Source organism: Siniperca chuatsi, linkage group LG22 (genome assembly GCF_020085105.1).
Source record: "Siniperca chuatsi isolate FFG_IHB_CAS linkage group LG22, ASM2008510v1, whole genome shotgun sequence".
NCBI lineage: Eukaryota > Metazoa > Chordata > Actinopteri > Centrarchiformes > Sinipercidae > Siniperca > Siniperca chuatsi.
In genome coordinates, this window is record NC_058063.1 from 21,979,909 (window position 1) to 22,004,214 (window position 24,306).

General features: G+C 39.1%; 2 protein-coding genes across 26 annotated transcripts in view; both read right to left on the reverse strand.

Annotated features, from left to right (window-relative positions):
* LOC122870704 (butyrophilin subfamily 3 member A3-like) overlaps positions 1-24,306 on the reverse strand; it is a 44,002-nt gene that overhangs the window by 12,170 nt on the left and 7,526 nt on the right. The window lies entirely within an intron of this gene.
* The window catches only part of LOC122870137 (butyrophilin subfamily 3 member A2-like), a 53,062-nt gene continuing 34,170 nt past the window's right edge, over positions 5,415-24,306 (reverse strand). For 3 of the 25 annotated variants that reach the window (XM_044183969.1, XM_044183967.1, XM_044183961.1), the window contains 8 exons: positions 18,314-18,388; positions 17,453-17,545; positions 16,629-16,712; positions 15,637-15,729; positions 13,812-13,907; positions 12,988-13,071; positions 6,864-6,938; positions 5,415-6,671 (listed from right to left, as the gene is read on the reverse strand). In XM_044183969.1, the coding sequence (XP_044039904.1) occupies positions 6,621-6,671; positions 6,864-6,938; positions 12,988-13,071; positions 13,812-13,907; positions 15,637-15,729; positions 16,629-16,712; positions 17,453-17,545; positions 18,314-18,388 (651 nt within the window). In that variant the 3' untranslated portion in view covers positions 5,415-6,620. Of the gene's footprint in view, positions 6,672-6,863; positions 6,939-7,526; positions 7,611-8,350; positions 8,447-9,351; positions 9,436-10,171; positions 10,268-11,170; positions 11,255-11,994; positions 12,090-12,987; positions 13,072-13,811; positions 13,908-14,811; positions 14,897-15,636; positions 15,730-16,628; positions 16,713-17,452; positions 17,546-18,313; positions 18,389-18,789; positions 18,874-19,363; positions 19,430-19,869; positions 19,912-20,250; positions 20,283-20,584; positions 20,711-20,819; positions 21,114-21,373; positions 21,716-24,306 lie in introns of those variants that run through there. The other 22 variants (XM_044183959.1, XM_044183958.1, XM_044183973.1 and 19 more) reach the window with 20 other exon arrangements.

The following is a 24,306-nucleotide window of genomic DNA, read 5'->3' on the forward strand; positions in this document are numbered from 1 at the left end:
CCTGTTCTTGCCTACATTCCACCCAACAATAAACACGGTAGTCATCCAGCTACTTCCGCTTCCTCGTCATCTGCTTTTGGGTCCACATACCTCCATACAGCACCTCGCCTTACGACAGTATGATCCGACCAAACATGGACCCAGCAGGTAATAACCCGGAAGTAGCATCCTACCACTTAACGCTAGCTAACAGAGAGGTTCTGCTAGGCCAGCACAAACACTTACTCCAGTTTCTGACAGACAGCCATCAGGCCATGGTTTCCCAAATCACACAGCTAACCCAGCAGGTCTCCCGACTCACCACCCAGCTCTCAACAGCCAGCACCACCTCGCCTACAGATTCCGGTCACTCTCCACCACTCCCTGTCTCTGCTGGATGGCTCCAGCCATTCCTCCCTGTCTCTGCTGGATGGCAGCAGCCATTACTCCCTGTCGCCGCCGCTGGATCGCAGCCGCACCCTGTCCTCGCCTCCGCCGCTGGATCGCAGCCGCACCCTGTCCTCGCCTCCGCCGCTGGATCGCAGCCGCACCCTGCCGCCGCTGGATCGCAGCCGCACCCTGCCGCCGCTGGATCGCAGCCGCACCCTGCCGCCGCTGGATCGCAGCCGCACTCCCTGCCGCCGCTGGATATCAGCCGCACCCTGTCCTCGCCCCCCGCCGCTGGATATCAGCCGCACCCTGGACTCTCCGCCAGACATCAGCAGCCCCCTGGACCCCCTGCTGGATCGCAGCCGACTCGTTTCCCGGCTGGATCGCAGCAGTTCCCCGAACTCTCTGCTGGATCGCAGCCGACTCGTTTCCCGGCTGGATCGCAGCAGCTCCTTACTCCCAGGCCTGAGGTTCCGAAGACAGCACCATGTCCGGAGGTCCAGTCGCCAGTGCCATGTCCTGCTGCCACGCCGGCTCCAGTCCCTGCTGGGTCGCAGCAGCCCCTTGCTCCAGTCCCTGCTCCATGTCCAGCCGCCTTGCTACCGGCTCCATGCCCAACCTCCTCGCCGCCCTGTCTTGATGTCCCGCCGTCGCCGGCTCCACGCCCTGGTATCCCGTCGCCCTGTCTTGATATCCCACCGTCGCCGGCTCCACGCCCTGGTATCCTGTCGCCGCTCCCCGTCCTGACTCATTGCCAGTCCCCGGCTTCACTGTACCGCCATTGGTCCCTGAGTGGATGGTCAGGCCTCCAGACAGGGTCAGTGTCAGCCGCCGGCCTCCAGTGACTCTCCGTGTTCGTCGCCGGCCTCCAGAGACTGTTGGTCTTCGTCGCCGGCCTCCAGAAGGGCTCCGCGTTCGTCGCCGGCCTCCAGTGACTCTCCGCGTTCGTCGCCGGCCTCCAGAAGGGCTCCGTGTTCGTCGCCGGCCTCCGGAGATCAGCTCTGAGGTCCCCAGCTCCGCACCTGTCCAGCCCCCGGGCCGTCCGCCCGAGGTCCCCAGCTCCGCACCTGTCCAGCCCCTCCGCCCACCCAGGAGTGGGCGGAGGGAGTGTGTGTTGAGTGGGTGTTGACACTTCCTGTTTTATTTTGTAGTAGTCTCCCTTGTGTGTCTTGTGTTTTTACTTCCTGTCTGTGTTTTCCCTCCAGTTTTGATTGTTGGTCATCCCTTGATTGTTTGCACCTGTGTCTCGTTGTCTCACCTCCCCTTGGGTATTTAGTCTGGGTCTTTTCTTTGTTCAGTGTCGGATCATTGTTGTACACATGGTGTTGTTCCTTGCAAGCCCTGTGATTGTGTTATCTTGGATTCTTTGTTCTCCTGTCTTGTTTGGATTTTGGATTCTGGATTTTGGATTTTTGGATTTTGGATTTTGTCTGCTCATTACCTGTCTGCTCACCTCTGCCTGTTCTTGCCTACATTCCACCCAACAATAAACACGGTAGTCATCCAGCTACTTCCGCTTCCTCGTCATCTGCTTTTGGGTCCACATACCTCCATACAGCACCTCGCCTTACGACAGTTTTGCTTATTGCATTTGAATATTGTCCACTGTACAGCAGGTTAAGTCTTTGAAAATGACATGTCAAATGCAGTTTTCATTTTCAAATGGCCAGAAAACTGTATTTACATTTTCATTTTGACTTAAATTTTGCTTGCATAAATAGAAAATAAGGTTACATTCTTTATATTTAATTTTCAAATTTGAATTAACATTTGAATATTGTCCACTGTACAGTCGGGTGCAACATTTTAATAAAGCCCATACAAGTGTGTGAAAATTAAAACTGGATTATTGCATTTTCATTTTCATATTTACTCAAATAACACATACATATGTGGAAAATGATATTGCTGTTGTGGAATTGCATTTTCTAGTTTACATTATCATTTGAATATAGTCCTGTATATTCCATAATTGACAACCATGATTTGTTGAGTTTTGTTTGTTTGAGAGAGCTGTCACTCTCTACAGTGGCAGTGGTTTGAGATTTTTATGTTGAAAAGCAAAGAAAGTTACTAAAGATTGAAATGGGTTGTATTGCTCTTTTATGATGTTCCCTAACTAACAGTTCCAGCTGCAGTGCGCTTTCAACTGCATCGTCATCTTTGGTGATTTTTCACATTGTGACTGAGAGACTGAAGAGATCATGAAATGAAATCAAAGAGGTAAATGGAGATAAAGAGGAAGAAGGATGGGAGAAATATGTGACATCTGTAAATACTCGTATTTGCCCTGCAGGATGCTGGATATCACGAAGTTCTTTCTTCACATTGGTTTTGTACAGCTCACTAGCAGAGTTTGGACGCTGATCGAACCCGCCCAATCTCCATCAGATAACAACAAACTCTGCGGCAACTCGTGAGATGCTGTCTATTTCAACAGTAAGTAGGTGGAAACGGTCACCTACTGTCCCAATGTGTATTACATCTACAGCAGCGCACTGGTCAGTATGCATGACGCTGCTGCTTGTGATGCTGCACCACTGAGTCGCGGCTACAACTGGCCAACAGGAAACCGCACAGCATGGAGCTTTAGTTTGGTGTGGTGGGTCTCATTACATTATTGGAGTGCTACAGTGAACAATATGATCACTGCATTTATTTACATTGTTATAATTATGGAATTAGCTACATATTAAATCAAGGTTTCAAATATAGCTCTATGCTGAAACCACTGAGTCTGGCCCCAACTTTCCAACAGCATCAGAAAGAAACTGCCCAGGAAGAGGGAAGTTCTCACATCCTACTTTGTGCTGTATCAGTCCAGATGCTCAGACAGCAACAACAAGACAACATGGAGGTTACAGCAGTTGACAGCTCTCTGCATCAGACTGTGTGAGTATGATGCCCAGGTCTCTCCATTTCTTCCTTTAAGTTTGATATACTCTGCATATGAATGTATCTTCGCTGAGACAGTTTTCTTTATTTTCCTGTCCAGTGACGTTTGTCATCATTCTGTTTAAGCGATATGTCTCAGAAGAGCTATAATCAAAAGATGGTGGGTAGCAAATATTTCATCCTAAAGATACACCTTTACTTTTTTTGTGTGTGTCATACATTACTTCTTTTTCATCTCCAAACTGAACCCACGTTTTAAGGTTGATACAAATCATTTAAACTTGTATGTCTGTCTGTGTAGAGTAATATAATGAATGATATAGGTCTTCATTTGTTCATAAATGAACCTTGAATAGAAAGGTGACTCAAATCAAAATATTACATATTGTGAAAAGTTTCTAAATATTTAGCGTGCTCATGTTGAGAGTTTTGGTATGCAGCTTTTCAGAAGAAACGAGATTATCTTCAGGAAAAAAAAACTGAGCTAAAAGAGATTTAACTGATATCAATCCTCTAATCTAACTCCCACAAACTGATTAAACAAGTGTGTTTCATAAAATGTGAAAAAAAGCTATAAAACCTTTTGTTTTTCAGCTGGTTCTGTGATCCTGGAGAGTCCTGTCCTCCCTGTGAAAGAGGGAAACAACGTGACTCTGCGCTGCAGAAACAAGATGACTTCCTCCCACCTCACAGCTGATTTCTACAAAGATGGCCTCCTCATGGGGAACAGCTCTACAGGAGAGATGACTGTCCACGGTGTTTCCAAGTCCGATGAAGGACTCTACAAGTGCAACATCTCTGATGTTGGAGAATCCCCAGAGAGCTGGTTGGCTGTCAGCGGTGAGACATTGCACTCTTCAAATTTATAATAGCTAAGATTTGATTTAAATGATTTAATTTTAGCGTGTCTGCAGTGCGAGGACAGCTCAATTATTATTATGTAGTAATGCTACAGCGGCCCGTAGAGACAGCCTGTTACACACTTGTAATACTGCCATGGCGTTACAGCAGATGTATTCTCTTGTCTTTGCAGCCCTTTACAGAGAGACTTATCCCTTCTCGGATCACTTCTTCTCCGTTCTTCTCCTCTTGAGGGCTGTTTTCACCATCGTGATGGTGGCTCTGCTGCTGCTGCTGGTGGGACTACTTCACCGTGGGAAACTCAGAGTTCTACACAAATAATATTCACATTTGCACCTGTTTAACGTTCTGCTGTTACTGCATCACCTGCCTTTTTGCTTAGCCTGTCCCAAAATAGCAGAACAACCTCGAAAGGTTAAAAGCATTATACCTGCTAGCATGTTAGCATTGTCACTATGAGCATGCTAGCATGCTGACTTTAGCATATAGCTCAAAGCACAGCTACGCCTTATAGTGCAGCCTCACATGGCTGCTAGCATGGCTGTAGACCAGTGGTTCCCAACCTGGGGGTCAAACCCCCCACAAGGGGTCATGAGATGATTAACAGGAAGGAAAAGGTTTCTGCTGCACAGAGTCATGATTATTTTCAGATTTTCCACTAATTGTTTTTTTCTTGTGAAGTACTGGGTCACTTTCCCTCCTCAGGACTCTCAACATTATTCATGTTACGTATTTTGATAAAGACGTTTGAGTTAAATCGGCAGACTTTCAGTGAAAGTTCTGCATTAGGTGAACAAAGAAAATTAGCCCAGTAAACAAGAAACACTTAACGAGAAAATAACAAAGCCGATTTGGAGGTTCTGCATTAGATTTAATTTCATTTATTCTTATTGTCATTATTTTGATAAACAAAAGAAAAATAAGCTCCATATATAAGAAAGACTTAAATCAGCAGATTTGCGACGAAGGTTCTGACTTGGATATTTTGGTAAAAAACATAAGCAGAGATTTGTAATTTCACAAATACACAAAGAAAAAATAAGTTTTTAGTTGAACTGGTCTCAGCTGGTAGACTTCTGCAGGCGCTTATTCAGAGTCACAAGAAGACTTTGCTTCAGTTTAACGGGTTTAAATTCAAAACGGTTGGGAACCACTGCTGTAGACTCTTAGACTCTTTTGTTTCGTAACCAAGGATCATTAATGTTAACTAAACTGTTATGGATCATGTAAATGTAAACTGTTACCAAATGTTGGGCTCTACTGAGCCAAATAAAAGGCTGACACATCAGTTTTTGGGTGAAACTGAATTTTATACAATGAGTGGTTTTAAGTTAACAAAAGTTTGTCAGCACAACTAACTTTGCGAAACATCAAAGAATGTACAAATATCACTCTATAAATACAAAATTAAATCTGTATTCATAAACTGTAAAGCTGCATCTCACAGGACAAATTAAAAAACATATTTGGAAGTTGATATTTGTCAAAGCAAATACTGTCAAAAATGAACATCAGCATCTGGACTCTTGAAAACACTTGGAGTTCCACAGGGTTGAACTCAAACATGTATTTATGCTTTTCGTCTGGTCATTACAGAACAGAGGAGCAGGGAATCCTAAACTGATTACAAACAACACAAAACGTAGAATAACATAAAATATCTTTACTGTCAAGAAGATCCAGAAGACGGCTGTGACGTTACTGTAAATGTACATGTGTGAAGCTCTTTGTGAAGATCGCATTTTAATATAAATATTCAATCCAGCAAAAATACAAAATAAAAGCTCCAGAGTTATGTTAGCCCACATTTTGGTTTGGAGATGGATTTATTTGACCGTTTGTCTTTGTGCTGCAGCAGGGGAGGACTCGCACACAGAGAACAAAGAGGTTCAGACTGGAGTCTTGATTTGAAGTATTTCTATTCAGTACATTACAGGGCTGGACAGACAGTGAGGAAATGTGCAAGAGTGCAGAAGTGCAAACGCTTCAGTCCTCAGTGCAAAATGAAGCATGCATGGAGAGTCGCCCTGTATATGGGTTACTCTACAGGTGCACCCAGTCAATGATCTCAGGCTTGAACAAACACACATGAAGCCAACTGTCAGCAGGTCACGTCATTACAAACACATCAGAATAATATAATTCCACAGCAGAGACACATTCTCATACACGTATTGATATATATACACAAACAGGTGTTAGCGTGTACACTGGGAATGGGACCCACGGCTACAGACAGTGGAGTCCCAAAAAACAGGTCATATCTACCGTTTGTCTTTACAACAGTTCACTGTTGGAGCTTTCAGAATGATATTTTGCCTCGACAATGAAGAGTTGATATTCAGTAATATGCACACAGAAAACAGCGGCAATAAAACAAAAGCAGATTTTTAACCACTTTCAAACAAAACATGTTTTGAATAGTTGATTATTGCACCAGAACACCTACATGCTGAACGGTGAATAGTGCTGAAATCCAGCAAACGTGAATTCACCTACTGAACGTTTCCTCTTGAACTGAGACTGGCAGAGCTGCTGTTGTCCTGCTGAGAGGGAGACAACACACACACACACACACACACACACACACACACAAGTTATTTGGAGTCTCAGATTTGTTCTCATGTACTTTGAGTTCTTGGTTTCAGATTAATATCAATAATTTGTGAAGAAGATGAAAAGCAAGTGAGATTAAATCAGCTAAATTAATACACAATGCTTTATGTAAAAATATGAACCTTGGTCTGCAGCTCCGTCTTCAGGTTCTCCACTTGTTTCTCAGCTTTCTCCCTTCTGGTCTTCTCGTCCTGCAGCTGGAGGGAAAAGAGAAATAAAGAGAGACAAGATGAGACATTTTGTTTTATTTCCTACTTTATTTAGTGCACATCATATCCTGGTCTGGATGCAAACGCATTCCTGATTGGCTGGAGGTTGTGATTTATTACCTTTTAATGTGCACAGAGTTCGTCTCAGGTTAAACCTGTTTACTCTGAGCACATTTATACTGTAAATATACTGGAGAGGGATTTCTCCTCTGCACCACTCAGGTGTAACAACCAGTGCACTACTTCCCTGTGTGTGTGTGTGTGTGTGTGTGTGGCACTTGGGTCTGTTCAGTCTCAGAAAAGTTATTTGGTGTCTCAGATTTGTTCTCATGTACTTTGAGTTCTTGGTTTCAGATTCATTTCAGATTTCCCAAACAACGAGGAAGTAAAGCCAAAGTCACCAAAACCCAATGGCTTCAGTTTCATTTTACAGTGTTAAAGTGCTTTGACTCTTTGTGTGGTTGACGTTGTTATATATTTAAATCAGCTTAAGATACAATAAAGCAGTAATTGTGAGATTTAAAACCAAAAACCAACAAATACATGGGTGGAAACAAAAATCAATGAAAGATGAACCTCTTTATTCTTGGTCTCCAGCTGCTTTTCACTCTTCTCCTTCTCCTCTTTGAGCTTCTGGACATCAGCTGTCAGACTTTCCACCTGAGAGGAGAGAGAAGATAAAGACAGAAGATGAGAGACCTTTTCTCTTATTAAAGAATGCCAGTTTAGATAAACAATAAGACAAGACAGGAAGGTCCTCCATGGTCTGATTTGTGCAAATAAGTCAATCTGTATTTCTCCTATTGGAGTTTTATAACAGTTTGTTCAAAAGAGGTCAAACAGGGAGTTCGACCTCGAACTGACCCCAAACATAAGTAACGTGACTGTGTAGGATAGCAAACTTTGTCTGTGAATGACTTTTAGGCAGTTGAAGGAATATATATTAGTTCATGCATAGACCTTATAACATATAAAACATGAAATATTTCTCATTTGGTGTAATAACAATACTTTCTACTCATTTCTGTGGTTTGTCACCTTCATCAAATGTGCAGTCCAGTTAGTGGCAAACAGAACGGTTACCACTAGAAAACATTTCTTTATATTTTCAGGTCAGAAGAAAAGAAAAAACTATTTAATTAAAAAAATGGTTGATTTTGCAATTATTAATATTATTTGTATCCATATAACAGCGGGCGTCTGTGGGATCCCAAACAACGAGGAAGTAAAGCCAAAGTCACCAAAACACAATCACTTCAATTAAATATTAATCTTAAAATACTTTGACTCTTTGTGTGGTTTGTGTTGTTAAACATTTAAATCAGCTTAAGATACAATAAAGCAGTAATTGTGAGATTTAAAACTAAAACCAAAGAATTCAATATTATTAAAAGATGAACCTTTTTATTCTTGGTCTCCAGCTCTTTTTTCAGCTGCTTTTCACTCTTCTCCTTCTCGTCTTTGAGCTTCTGGACATCAGCTGTCAGACTGTCCACCTGAGAGGAGAGAGAAGATAAAGACAGAAGATGAGAGACCTTTTCTCTTATTAAAGAATGCCAGTTTAGATAAACAATAAGACATGACAGGAAGGTCCTCCATGGTCTGATTTGTGCAGCATTTTAGTTCAAGTATAACAGAGAGGTGAAGTCTTCATGCTAAAGAAAAGCTGCAGTTTTGTAGTTGGTGAATAGTTCCATCTTTTGTGTTCCCTCTCAACACTGACTGGCTGAATACAACTGTCTGTAAATCACTATCAGACATAGATGCACAAGAAATAGACATATGTGAACTCTCTTTTTACGACAGCGATGGAAATAAATATGGTTAATTGTAATTTGCAATCTTTTCAGGTTTGATTTAAAAGATTTCAGTAACTAAACTGACAACAGAATGAGCTGTTTCTAAATGTTGCTGTTACAGTAAGGTGTGTTCACACAGACTCCAGGCACATTGTAGACGAAAGCATCCAAAGTCAACGGAAAGACGCGAGTGGGAACAATTCAAATTCAAATCACTCAATTAGTAATCTCCCTTTGCTTCTCTGTCTGAGAGGACAATGGTCATACTGACTTCTTGTTGTATGGAGAGCAGTGGCACTTGGGTCTGTTCAGTCTCAGAAAAGTTATTTGGTGTCTCAGATTTGTTCTCATGTACTTTGAGTTCTTGGTTTCAGATTCATTTCAGATTTCCCAAACAACGAGGAAGTAAAGCCAAAGTCACCAAAACACAATGGCTTCAGTTTAATTTTACAGTGTTAAAGTGCTTTGACTCTTTGTGTGGTTGACGTTGTTATATTTTTAAATCAGCTTAAGATACAATAAAGCAGTAATTGTGAGATTTAAAACCAAAAACCAACAAATACATGGGTGGAAACAAAAATCAGTTTCAATGAAAGATGAACCTCTTGTTTCTTGGTCTTCAGCTGCTTTTCACTCTTCTCCTTCTCCTCTTTGAGCTTCTGGACATCAGCTGTCAGACTTTCCACCTGAGAGGAGAGAGAAGATAAAGACAGAAGATGAGAGACCTTTTCTCTTATTAAAGAATGCCAGTTTAGATAAACAATAAGACAAGACAGGAAGGTCCTCCATGGTCTGATTTGTGCAAATAAGTCAATCTGTATTTCTCCTATTGGAGTTTTATAACAGTTTGTTCAAAAGAGGTCAAACAGGGAGTTCGACCTCGAACTGACCCCAAACATAAGTAACGTGACTGTGTAGGATAGCAAACTTTGTCTGTGAATGACTTTTAGGCAGTTGAAGGAATATATATTAGTTCATGCATAGACCTTATAACATATAAAACATGAAATATTTCTCATTTGGTGTAATAACAATACTTTCTACTCATTTCTGTATTTTGTCACCTTCATCAAATGTGTAGTCCAGTTAGTGGCAAACAGAACGGTTACCACTAGAAAACATTTCTTTATATTTTCAGGTCAGAAGAAAAGAAAAACTATTTAATTAAAAAAGGTTGATTTTGCAATTATTAATATTATTTGTATCCATATAACAGCGGCGCCTGTGGGATCCCAAACAACGAGGAAGTAAAGCCAAAGTCACCAAAACACAATCACTTCAATTAAATATTAATCTTAAAATACTTTGACTCTTTGTGTGGTTTGTGTTGTTAAACATTTAAATCAGCTTAAGATACAATAAAGCAGTAATTGTGAGATTTAAAACTAAAACCAAAGAATTCAATATTATTAAAAGATGAACCTTTTTATTCTTGGTCTCCAGCTCTTTTTTCAGCTGCTTTTCACTCTTCTCCTTCTCCTCTTTGAGCTTCTGGACATCAGCTGTCAGACTGTCCACCTGAGAGGAGAGAGAAGATAAAGACAGAAGATGAGAGACCTTTTCTCTTATTAAAGAATGCCAGTTTAGATAAACAATAAGACATGACAGGAAGGTCCTCCATGGTCTGATTTGTGCAGCATTTTAGTTCAAGTATAACAGAGAGGTGAAGTCTTCATGTTAAAGAAAAGCTGCAGTTTTGTAGTTGGTGAATAGTTCCATCTTTTGTGTTCCTCTCAACACTGACTGGCTGAATACAACTGTCTGTAAATCACTATCAGACATAGATGCACAAGAAATAGACATATGTGAACTCTCTTTTACGACAGCGATGGAAATAAATATGGTTAATTGTAATTTGCAATCTTTTCAGGTTTGATTTAAAAGATTTCAGTAACTAAACTGACAACAGAATGAGCTGTTTCTAAATGTTGCTGTTACAGTGAGGTGTGTTCACACAGACTCCAGGCACATTGTAGACGAAAGCATCCAAAGTCAACGGAAAGACGCGAGTGGGAACAATTCAAATTCAAATCACTCAATTAGTAATCTCCCTTTGCTTCTCTGTCTGAGAGGACAATGGTCATACTGACTTCTTGTTGTATGGAGAGCAGTGGCACTTGGGTCTGTTCAGTCTCAGAAAAGTTATTTGGTGTCTCAGATTTGTTCTCATGTACTTTGAGTTCTTGGTTTCAGATTCATTTCAGATTTCCCAAACAACGAGGAAGTAAAGCCAAAGTCACCAAAACACAATGGCTTCAGTTTAATTTTACAGTGTTAAAGTGCTTTGACTCTTTGTGTGGTTGACGTTGTTATATTTTTAAATCAGCTTAAGATACAATAAAGCAGTAATTGTGAGATTTAAAACCAAAAACCAACAAATACATGGGTGGAAACAAAAATCAGTTTCAATGAAAGATGAACCTCTTGTTTCTTGGTCTTCAGCTGCTTTTCACTCTTCTCCTTCTCCTCTTTGAGCTTCTGGACATCAGCTGTCAGACTTTCCACCTGAGAGGAGAGAGAAGATAAAGACAGAAGATGAGAGACCTTTTCTCTTATTAAAGAATGCCAGTTTAGATAAACAATAAGACAAGACAGGAAGGTCCTCCATGGTCTGATTTGTGCAAATAAGTCAATCTGTATTTCTCCTATTGGAGTTTTATAACAGTTTGTTCAAAAGAGGTCAAACAGGGAGTTCGACCTCGAACTGACCCCAAACATAAGTAACGTGACTGTGTAGGATAGCAAACTTTGTCTGTGAATGACTTTTAGGCAGTTGAAGGAATATATATTAGTTCATGCATAGACCTTATAACATATAAAACATGAAATATTTCTCATTTGGTGTAATAACAATACTTTCTACTCATTTCTGTATTTTGTCACCTTCATCAAATGTGCAGTCCAGTTAGTGGCAAACAGAACGGTTACCACTAGAAAACATTTCTTTATATTTTCAGGTCAGAAGAAAAGAAAAAACTATTTAATTAAAAAAATGGTTGATTTTGCAATTATTAATATTATTTGTATCCATATAACAGCGGGCGCTGTGTGGATCCCAAACAACGAGGAAGTAAAGCCAAAGTCACCAAAACACAATCACTTCAATTAAATATTAATCTTAAAATACTTTGACTCTTTGTGTGGTTTGTGTTGTTAAACATTTAAATCAGCTTAAGATACAATAAAGCAGTAATTGTGAGATTTAAAACTAAAACCAAAGAATTCAATATTATTAAAAGATGAACCTTTTTATTCTTGGTCTCCAGCTCTTTTTCAGCTGCTTTTCACTCTTCTCCTTCTCCTCTTTGAGCTTCTGGACATCAGCTGTCAGACTGTCCACCTGAGAGGAGAGAGAAGATAAAGACAGAAGATGAGAGACCTTTTCTCTTATTAAAGAATGCCAGTTTAGATAAACAATAAGACATGACAGGAAGGTCCTCCATGGTCTGATTTGTGCAGCATTTTAGTTCAAGTATAACAGAGAGGTGAAGTCTTCATGTTAAAGAAAAGCTGCAGTTTTGTAGTTGGTGAATAGTTCCATCTTTTGTGTTCCCTCTCAACACTGACTGGCTGAATACAACTGTCTGTAAATCACTATCAGACATAGATGCACAAGAAATAGACATATGTGAACTCTCTTTTTACGACAGCGATGGAAATAAATATGGTTAATTGTAATTTGCAATCTTTTCAGGTTTGATTTAAAAGATTTCAGTAACTAAACTGACAACAGAATGAGCTGTTTCTAAATGTTGCTGTTACAGTAAGGTGTGTTCACACAGACTCCAGGCACATTGTAGACGAAAGCATCCAAAGTCAACGGAAAGACGCGAGTGGGAACAATTCAAATTCAAATCACTCAATTAGTAATCTCCTTTGCTTCTCTGTCTGAGAGGACAATGGTCATACTGACTTCTTGTTGTATGGAGAGCAGTGGCACTTGGGTCTGTTCAGTCTCAGAAAAGTTATTTGGTGTCTCAGATTTGTTCTCATGTACTTTGAGTTCTTGGTTTCAGATTCATTTCAGATTTCCCAAACAACGAGGAAGTAAAGCCAAAGTCACCAAAACACAATGGCTTCAGTTTCATTTTACAGAGTTAAAGTGCTTTGACTCTTTGTGTGATTGACATTGTTATATATTTAAATCAGCTTAAGATACAATAAAGCAGTAATTGTGAGATTTAAAACCAAAAACCAACAAATACATGGGTGGAAACAAAAATCAATGAAAGATGAACCTCTTGTTTCTTGGTCTCCAGCTGCTTTTCACTCTTCTCCTTCTCCTCTTTGAGCTTCTGGACATCAGCTGTCAGACTTTCCACCTGAGAGGAGAGAGAAGATAAAGACAGAAGATGAGAGACCTTTTCTCTTATTAAAGAATGCCAGTTTAGATAAACAATAAGACAAGACAGGAAGGTCCTCCATGGTCTGATTTGTGCAAATAAGTCTATCTGTATTTCTCCTATTGGAGTTTTATAACAGTTTGTTCAAAAGAGGTCAAACAGGGAGTTCGACCTCGAACTGACCCCAAACATAAGTAACGTGACTGTGTAGGATAGCAAACTTTGTCTGTGAATGACTTTTAGGCAGTTGAAGGAATATATATTAGTTCATGCATAGACCTTATAACATATAAAACATGAAATATTTCTCATTTGGTGTAATAACAATACTTTCTACTCATTTCTGTATTTTGTCACCTTCATCAAATGTGCAGTCCAGTTAGTGGCAAACAGAACGGTTACCACTAGAAAACATTTCTTTATATTTTCAGGTCAGAAGAAAAGAAAAAACTATTTAATTAAAAAAATGGTTGATTTTGCAATTATTAATATTATTTGTATCCATATAACAGCGGGCGTCTGTGGGATCCCAAACAACGAGGAAGTAAAGCCAAAGTCACCAAAACACAATCACTTCAATTAAATATTAATCTTAAAATACTTTGACTCTTTGTGTGGTTTGTGTTGTTAAACATTTAAATCAGCTTAAGATACAATAAAGCAGTAATTGTGAGATTTAAAACTAAAACCAAAGAATTCAATATTATTAAAAGATGAACCTTTTTATTCTTGGTCTCCAGCTCTTTTTTCAGCTGCTTTTCACTCTTCTCCTTCTCCTCTTTGAGCTTCTGGACATCAGCTGTCAGACTGTCCACCTGAGAGGAGAGAGAAGATAAAGACAGAAGATGAGAGACGTTTTCTCTTATTAAAGAATGCCAGTTTAGATAAACAATAAGACATGACAGGAAGGTCCTCCATGGTCTGATTTGTGCAGCATTTTAGTTCAAGTATAACAGAGAGGTGAAGTCTTCATGTTAAAGAAAAGCTGCAGTTTTGTAGTTGGTGAATAGTTCCATCTTTTGTGTTCCCTCTCAACACTGACTGGCTGAATACAACTGTCTGTAAATCACTATCAGACATAGATGCACAAGAAATAGACATATGTGAACTCTCTTTTTACGACAGCGATGGAAATAAATATGGTTAATTGTAATTTGCAATCTTTTCAGGTTTGATTTAAAAGATTTCAGTAACTAAACTGACAACAGAATGAGCTGTTTCTAAATGTTGCTGTTACAGTAAGGTGTGTTCACACAGACTCCAGGCACATTGTAGACGAAAGCATCCAAAGTCAACGGAAAGACGCGAGTGGGAACAATTCAAATTCAAATCACTCAATTAGTAATCTCCTTTGCTTCTCTGTCTGAGAGGACAATGGTCATACTGACTTCTTGTTGTATGGAGAGAAGTGGCACTTGGGTCTGTTCAGTCTCAGAAAAGTTATTTGGTGTCTCAGATTTGTTCTCATGTACTTTGAGTTCTTGGTTTCAGATTCATTTCAGATTTCCCAAACAACGAGGAAGTAAAGCCAAAGTCACCAAAACACAATGGCTTCAGTTTAATTTTACAGTGTTAAAGTGCTTTGACTCTTTGTGTGGTTGACGTTGTTATATTTTTAAATCAGCTTAAGATACAATAAAGCAGTAATTGTGAGATTTAAAACCAAAAACCAACAAATACATGGGTGGAAACAAAAATCAGTTTCAATGAAAGATGAACCTCTTGTTTCTTGGTCTTCAGCTGCTTTTCACTCTTCTCCTTCTCCTCTTTTGAGCTTCTGGACATCAGCTGTCAGACTTTCCACCTGAGAGGAGAGAGAAGATAAAGACAGAAGATGAGAGACCTTTTCTCTTATTAAAGAATGCCAGTTTAGATAAACAATAAGACAAGACAGGAAGGTCCTCCATGGTCTGATTTGTGCAAATAAGTCAATCTGTATTTCTCCTATTGGAGTTTTATAACAGTTTGTTCAAAAGAGGTCAAACAGGGAGTTCGACCTCGAACTGACCCCAAACATAAGTAACGTGACTGTGTAGGATAGCAAACTTTGTCTGTGAATGACTTTTAGGCAGTTGAAGGAATATATATTAGTTCATGCATAGACCTTATAACATATAAAACATGAAATATTTCTCATTTGGTGTAATAACAATACTTTCTACTCATTTCTGTATTTTGTCACCTTCATCAAATGTGCAGTCCAGTTAGTGGCAAACAGAACGGTTACCACTAGAAAACATTTCTTTATATTTTCAGGTCAGAAGAAAAGAAAAAACTATTTAATTAAAAAAATGGTTGATTTTGCAATTATTAATATTATTTGTATCCATATAACAGCGGGCGTCTGTGGGATCCCAAACAACGAGGAAGTAAAGCCAAAGTCACCAAAACACAATCGCTTCAATTAAATATTAATCTTAAAATACTTTGACTCTTTGTGTGGTTTGTGTTGTTAAACATTTAAATCAGCTTAAGATACAATAAAGGAGTAATTGTGAGATTTTAAACTAAAACCAAAGAATTCAAAATTATTAAAAGATGAACCTTTTTATTCTTGGTCTCCAGCTCTTTTTTCAGCTGCTTTTCACTCTTCTCCTTCTCCTCTTTGAGCTTCAGGACATCTTTCAGACTTTCCACCTGAGAGGAGAGAGAAGATAGAGACAGAAGATGAGAGACCTTTTCTCTTATTAAAGAATGCCAGTTTAGATAAACAATAAGACATGACAGGAAGGTCCTCCATGGTCTGATTTGTGCAGCATTTTAGTTCAAGTATAACAGAGAGGTGAAGTCTTCATGTTAAAGAAAAGCTGCAGTTTTGTAGTTGGTGAATAGTTCCATCTTTTGTGTTCCCTCTCAACACTGATTGGCTGAATACAACTGTCTGTAAATCACTATCAGACATAGATGCACAAGAAATAGACATATGTGAACTCTCTTTTTACGACAGCGATGGAAATAAATATGGTTAATTGTAATTTGCAATCTTTTCAGGTTTGAGTTAAAAGATTTCAGTAACTAAACTGACAACAGAATGAGCTGTTTCTAAATGTTGCTGTTACAGTAAGGTGTGTTCACACAGACTCCAGGCACATTGTAGACAAAAGCATCCAAAGTCAACGGAAAGACGCGAGTGGGAACAATTCAAATTCAAATCACTCAATTGAAAATCTCCCTTTGCTTCTCTGTCTGAGAGGACAATGGTCATACTGACTTCTTGTTGTATGGAGAGCAGTGGCACTTGGGTCTGTTCAGTCTCAGAAAAGTTATTTGGTGTCTCAGATTTGTTCTCATGTACTTTGAGTTCTTGGTTTCAGATTCATTTCAGATTTCCCAAACAACGAGGAAGTAAAGCCAAAGTCACCAAAACACAATGGCTTCAGTTTCATTTTACAGAGTTAAAGTGCTTTGACTCTTTGTGTGATTGACATTGTTATATATTTAAATCAGCTTAAGATACAATAAAGCAGTAATTGTGAGATTTAAAACCAAAAACCAACAAATACATGGGTGGAAACAAAAATCAATGAAAGATGAACCTCTTTATTCTTGGTCTCCAGCTGCTTTTCACTCTTCTCCATCTCCTCTTTGAGCTTCTGGACATCAGCTGTCAGACTTTCCACCTGAGAGGAGAGAGAAGATAAAGACAGAAGATGAGAGACCTTTTCTCTTATTAAAGAATGTCAGTTTAGATAAACAATAAGACAAGACAGGAAGGTCCTCCATGGTCTGATTTGTGCAAATAAGTCAATCTGTATTTCTCCTATTGGAGTTTTATAACAGTTTGTTCAAAAGAGGTCAAACAGGGAGTTCGACCTCGAACTGACCCCAAACATAAGTAACGTGACTGTGTAGGATAGCAAACTTTGTCTGTGAATGACTTTTAGGCAGTTGAAGGAATATATATTAGTTCATGCATAGACCTTATAACATATAAAACATGAAATATTTCTCATTTGGTGTAATAACAATACTTTCTACTCATTTCTGTATTTTGTCACCTTCATCAAATGTGCAGTCCAGTTAGTGGCAAACAGAACGGTTACCACTAGAAAACATTTCTTTATATTTTCAGGTCAGAAGAAAAGAAAAAACTATTTAATTAAAAAAATGGTTGATTTTGCAATTATTAATATTATTTGTATCCATATAACAGCGGGCGTCTGTGGGATCCCAAACAACGAGGAAGTAAAGCCAAAGTCACCAAAACACAATGGCTTCAATTAAATATTAATCTTAAAATACTTTGACTCTTTGTGTGGTTTGTGTTGTTAAACATTTAAATCAGCTTAAGATACAATAAAGCAGTAATTGTGAGATTTAAAACTAAAACCAAAGAATTCAATATTATTAAAAGATGAACCTTTTTATTCTTGGTCTCCAGCTCTTTTTTCAGCTGCTTTTCACTCTTCTCCTTCTCCTCTTTGAGCTTCAGGACATCTTTCAGACTTTCCACCTGAGAGGAGAGAGAAGATAAAGACAGAAGATGAGAGACCTTTTCTCTTATTAAAGAATGCCAGTTTAGATAAACAATAAGACATGACAGGAAGGTCCTCCATGGTCTGATTTGTGCAGCATTTTAGTTCAAGTATAACAGAGAGGTGAAGTCTTCATGTTAAAGAAAAGCTGCAGTTTTGTAGTTGGTGAATAGTTCCATCTTTTGTGTTCCCTCTCAACACTGACTGGCTGAATACAACTGTCTGTAAATCACTATCAGACATAGATGCACAAGAAATAGACATATGTGAACTCTCTTTTTTACGACAGTGATGGAAATAAATATGGTCATTTGTAATTTGCAATCTTTTCATGTTTGTTTTAAAAGATTTCAGTAACTAAACTGACAACAGAATGAGCTGTTTCTAAATGTTGCTGTTACAGTAAGGTGTGTTCACACAGACTCCAGGCACATTGTAGACGAAAGCATCCAAAGTCAACGGAAAGACGCGAGTGGGAACAATTCAAATTCAAATCACTCAATTAGTAATCTCCCTTTGCTTCTCTGTCTGAGAGGACAATGGTCATACTGACTTCTTGTTGTATGGAGAGCAGTGGCACTTGGGTCTGTTCAGTCTCAGAAAAGTTATTTGGTGTCTCAGATTTGTTCTCATGTACTTTGAGTTCTTGGTTTCAGATTAATATCAATAATTTGTGAAGAAGATGAAAAGAAAGTGAGATGAAAACAGCTAAATTAATAAACAATGCTTTATGTAAAAAAATGAACCTTGGTCTGCAGCTCCGTCTTCAGGTTCTCCACTTCTTCCTCAGCTTCCTCCCTTCTGGTCTTCTCTTCCTGCAGCTGGAGGGAAAAGAGAAATAATGAGAGACAAGATGAGACATTTTGTTTTATTTCCTACTTTATTTAGTGCACATCACATCCTGGTCTGGATGCAAACTCATTCCTGATTGGCTGGAGGTTGTGATTTATTACCTCAGAAAAGTTATTTGGTGTCTCAGATTTGTTCTCATGTAGTTTGAGTTCCTGGTTTCAGATTCATTTCAGATTTCCCAAACAACGAGGAAGTAAAGCCAAAGTCACCAAATCCCAATGGCTTCAGTTTCATTTTACAGAGTTAAAGTACTCGGACTCTTTGTGTGGTTGACGTTGTTATATATTTAAATAAGCTTAAGATACAATAAAGCAGTAATTGTGAGATTTAAAACTAAAAACAAAGAAATCAATATCATTAAAGGATGAACCTCTTTATTCTTGGTCTCCAGCTCCTTTATCAGCTGCTCCTTCTCGTCTTTGAGCTTCTGGACATCAGCTGTCAGACTGTCCACCTGAGAGGAGAGAGAAGATAAAGACAGAAGATGAGAGACCTTTTCTCTTACAAATAGTCTGTAACCAAAACAGTAAAGTTTCAGGTCGGACAGCTAAACAACGAGCTGAAACTTGCTAAAAAGCTGCAGATTCAGCTGATAATTCTCTGTATGTTCATCACCACGAGCGAGCCCTTTCACATTGTGACATTGTTTTCACATTGACATTTGATACATTGTGAACATAAAAATATTGATTATAGCTGCTTTAAATCATTGTACCATCGAACTACAGAGAGGAAACATAAATTGCTGGACTAACACATACAAGTTAACACTTTGGAAATCATATCATGTTTCCTGCCATTTTTGGTTCTTGGGTCTAAGAGGTTTGTCACTTTGAAAATGAACTAAAGATGATATAGAGCTGGGACACATTTGAAGGAGAACTGAAAACAAACAAGTAGTAAGCTGGAAAGAAGTCTTATATGAAGAAAATACAACGATGAACCTTCGTCTCAGCCTCCACTCTCCTCTGATGCTCATCCTTGAACCACTTGTACAAATTCCACGAGGTCTGAGAAGCAGGGAAGGAGAGAGAGAAAAAATAAGGATATGAAGTAAAGGATTTGCATTTCCTCTGTCTTTTATTTTCAACCCTGTCTCCTAGAAAGTATGTTTACATACTCTAGATTATATTCCCAATCACGCTGTGGTCGCTGCCTGGATTGTGTTCTGAGGCAACATTTCTTCGAATGACTGAAGCACTGCCTTTATGTACCTCACTGTAGTCACAGGAGGTGGTCCGTGGCCGGTCAAAGCAGGACTTGGACTGCAGAGACCGAGGTTGGCGTCCAGTCTCGCCTGTAGTTATGTTGAGGCAACAAATGCGCGTTGGTAACGTAATCCAGCCAGATTTGCTGTGGCATATTAGTTGTATATAAACGTCATTTCTAGGAGACAGGGTTGGTTATTTTATATATTAGGAACCTCAGATTGGATGATTGGACCACTTACCAACCAGGAGGAGCTGGCTGGTGCAGCTCGGTTTCCCTCCATCTAAGAGTGAGGAGATAGCGATGAAGACAAACATGCTCATTTATTAAAGCATGTGAGTGATCACTGAGAACAATGACAGTTCATTTCCAGCCTACAAGTATTTTCATGAACACTCTTTAATTTTTATGTTTCCTGAGACATCACTCAAGAGTGGCTGCATGTGCACAGCTGTTAAGAGCTTCGCAATGCAGGTGACTTCATATGATACACATTTAGGTAATTCCAGTCAATCCATTTAGTCTGCCTCAAACAGCAGAGATGAAACATCTCAATAAATACAGAGGGATTAAGATAAAGAGATGAACCTTATTGTTCTTGAAAAACATTTTGTGTCCCTACCAAAGTTTCTTCAGAGCGGCTTCTCTTGGTCTCTGTGTAAAATAGAATAGAATCAAACCATTTACTTGCATTATAGGAAAGTATCACAGCATATGAGACATTTCAGTCTAAAATGAGTTATAAAATAGGTTATAAAAATACGACACCTGACAATTTGACAAATAAAAGTAGACCAACCACTACATTTTATATCAACACCATAACCTGTAAAATACTGACATTTTGATCAAATGACATTATATTTACCCAAATACACAATTCATATCACTATTCCCCACAAAACCTAAACGATAACTTGACATTTACAAAGCACTGCAATTAATTTGTGACTTACTGATCTTTTGTCTCCATTTGCACACAAAAAAGACAACTGCAGAACTAAACACGATGCAAACAGCCAAACTAACAGCCAAAACAACTGTGACAGGAGAATAACTGGACTGGACCTCAAAGAAATCATCTGAAATGATAAAACACAGAATAACATGGCATTTATAGAAAACCAGACCTCAGCTATTTGAAACCAAAACAATGAACACATCATCATACAATTTAAAAATCATGTTTACCTAGAACATGGATGTGTGTCTCTCTGGTCTGGTTGATGTTCTGCTGTTGGACTCTACAGGTGAAGTTGTTGCTGTGTCTCTTCTCCACAGTCACTCTGCTGCTGACAGTATAGAGGTCATCAGGACCTCTGACGGTCTCTGTAGGTCCAACAGAGACGAGCTTTCCCTCACCGTCCAGCCAGAGCACCTCAGGCTCTGGATACCAGCCTGCAGACTCACACTGTAAAATCACCCCACTGGTGGCTTCATCAATCCCTGCTAAAGTTATGACTGGTGAGGAGACAGCACCCGATACTGAGCAAAAGGAAAAATGTATTACAGTGCTGTTAGTGGACGTGAAAGCTCATACATAGTGCATGACCAAATTATCAAAATGAATTAATTATCCTGAAAGGTGGTTATTTAATGACACAACTGTTGAATTCTGAACTTTAAATGGCATTTGTTTCAGAAAGGTGCTGTATAAATAAAGCTAATCCTACTAAAATCCTTTCCTGGAGGCATAAAGACTGAAACACGCACCATGAAAAAAAAAACATTATGTATGCACTTACCAGCAACTAGCTGAACTAAAGTTTCCAATCCCAGTTGTAGAATAAAACATCTGTATGTTCCCTGATCAGCGAGTGTCACTTTGGATAGTTTCAGTGAAATGTTTCCCATCTTCAGCTCATCGATGAACAGTGATGTTCTTCCCTCGAAGGACTCATGTTTTTTACCCACAAGTTCCTGACCAGAACGCCGCACATAAACAAATCTGGGGTTCAGGTCAGGTCTCGTCCACTCCAACGTCAAACCAAGAGCATCTTCCGCAGGTTCCAGATGACATGGCAAAATGATGTCATCACCAAGTGTTGCTACTATTGGCTGAGATGAACCAATCAGCTGAGACTGACCTGGAAAGAAATATATATCTGTTTATTATTCCTGCAGTAGAAAGCAGCTACCAAGACACTGTTTTAATAATACAGACCCTTCAAAAGTAAATTAATGTGTAGTATCAGTATAGCAGCAGTATTTGCCGTACATCAATTAGAAAACTGAGAGGGGAGAGAGAATGGCTAAGTTGAACCATCAATGACATCATAATTTTTCCAGTTATCAGTCCATATTCTACAATTAGTGGGATAAAGACAAGTCGTTCATGGCAATGCCAGTTTAATGAACATAAGTAGGTATCCAATCCTATCTCCCAGAAATTATATTATTTGCTACACAAAAAACCTTTTGAGAGGAATGGAATGTGCCCAATCACATTTTTATCAACATAGTAGCAACTACAGCATGATTAACATTGGTACTATTTTATATATAACCAAAAACTCTATTTTATATAGTTTATGGTTCTCTTTAGGCAACTCAAAACATTTATTAACACACATTAAAGTCAGGGAAAGGTCATCATGGTCAAAGCTCTCTAGACAAGGCAGACTTGAATCACGAGCCAGGATGAGTTTTCTGTATTAACATTTATCCAACATGATGATCTTCCCCTAACCTTACCCACAGTGTTTTTAATGTCAACACCAAAGCACAGGGTATGTGAACCCCAGTCTCTGGTGGGGAAATCCTGCACTTTGTAAGTCCATCATCAAGCTGACCACCTCCCTATGACTTCTGTCTAGTATATGAACTTAGCACTTCTTGGGCTGGAAAAAACATTGAACATCATCCTGGTAGCAATTAAATTCCCTGATTAAATGTAATTGTAAAAAGTAATTCGTAGTATATAAATGTCATTTCAAGAAGACAGGGTTGCTCCATGTAGATACAAAGGGAACCCAGTCCTAGGCTTCATCCACTTGCTGTCACACAGCCAGAAGTAATTCTGTCACTTTGTAATGACAATAAATATCAGGAGACAACAAGTTAAATATTTGACCTGCTGTACTGAATGCCACTGCAACACTTTGGTTTTCTGGCTCTGGAAAAGTGTTTGAATAACTAAAAAGCCAGTGTTCCAAATCTCTCAACAGCCGTCTTTACATTTAATAGCATTCATTGATGCCTATATGATATGATGATATGTGGAATTATATTGGATCCAAAGGCCTAAATGTGAGCATTTGTGTGGGAGTTACCTCTACAAGAGTGTATCAGGAGAAGATGGAAAACACTGAGGGGTCTGAGTAGAGACTGAAGGGACAGTCCGTCTGTCTGGTGAAGCATCTTGCAGCTCTGAAAATGGACCAGAGATAAAGTGTATTAAAAAAATGCTTTAAGTTGTTATTTAGGTAAAATAAGTAATTCACCCATTCCTGAGCAGGCTTAAATCTGTCTCCACCTATTTAGAGACAGATTTTTTTTTTTAGAAGAGAGCGTTGAAATCAAAGCCGCAGGTATCTTGGCTTTCAGTGCCACCTGTAAAATCAATAATAATAAAATGTTTTGTGATTTATGTGACTTGGCGGATTAAAAATGCAATTTAAAATCAATAAAAAGAAATTACCTGAATCTTGATATATAGACTTTATAATAGTTTGTAGTAGTTATTATTATTTATATACATGTGTATCTGTGTAAAGGTTGCCAATTTCTGAGTAACCCATCTATGGATTCCCTTTTTCAGATCACCGTTTTCATTCCCAGGTCACCAAAAACTGACACTGCTTTCACGCTACTCAGCGTCTCATTCAGACACACAAGGTACGCTTCAGTGTCTGTATGAGACGCCTATTTAATACGTAGTTATCGTTGTGAAACAGTCACACTGGTTAGGTTTAAGCACCAAAAATACTTGTTTTGGTTTAGGAAAAGATCATGGTTTGAGCAGAGACTGTTGTGCCCACATCTTCACAGACAGCTGGCTTCACCACAGCATCCCCAAGCTATTGCACTCAATGGGCAGAGTGTGTTCTGCGCTGACAGAACACAAGAATTTGGTAAGACCAGGGGCCTGAACTACGAAGCAGGATTTGGGGTTAGCACGGTAACTTCAGGTTTAACCCTGGGTTTTCAGTCTTACGACGGTGGTTCACTTCTTACGGTGGTATATCGCCTCACTCAGCCTAACTCATGCTGAACACCATACCTGCTCATGTTCGAGATAAGAGATCAACACGTATAAAAGTACTGCCTATATAGACTACTGGCTAATCAATTCTCTTGGAAAATGGCATCACCATTTATAGAAGATCCTGTGGAGCTCGGTGTGCAGAATAAAAAAGAATTAAAAAAACTTTGTACACGGATGGTGAGAGGGTCTCTGAGGAGGGCAAGAGTGTTCAGAGACCGACAGAACCCTTGTGCATTTGTAAACCAATATCATCCTACAACAGAGACTGTTTGAAGCACTAATGCCTTGTACTTGCTGTACTTATAAGATATGAAAGTAAGCTTACTTATCACTTTGAATAATGTTTTTATTTTTATCTTTTATTTGCTCCCAAATCTGTTTCACACTGCTTGGGTAGCAACTCAAGAATAAGGCTAAAATGACCATAATGGAATACACAAATTTTCCTAAATTCTTATAATTCCTTCTTAT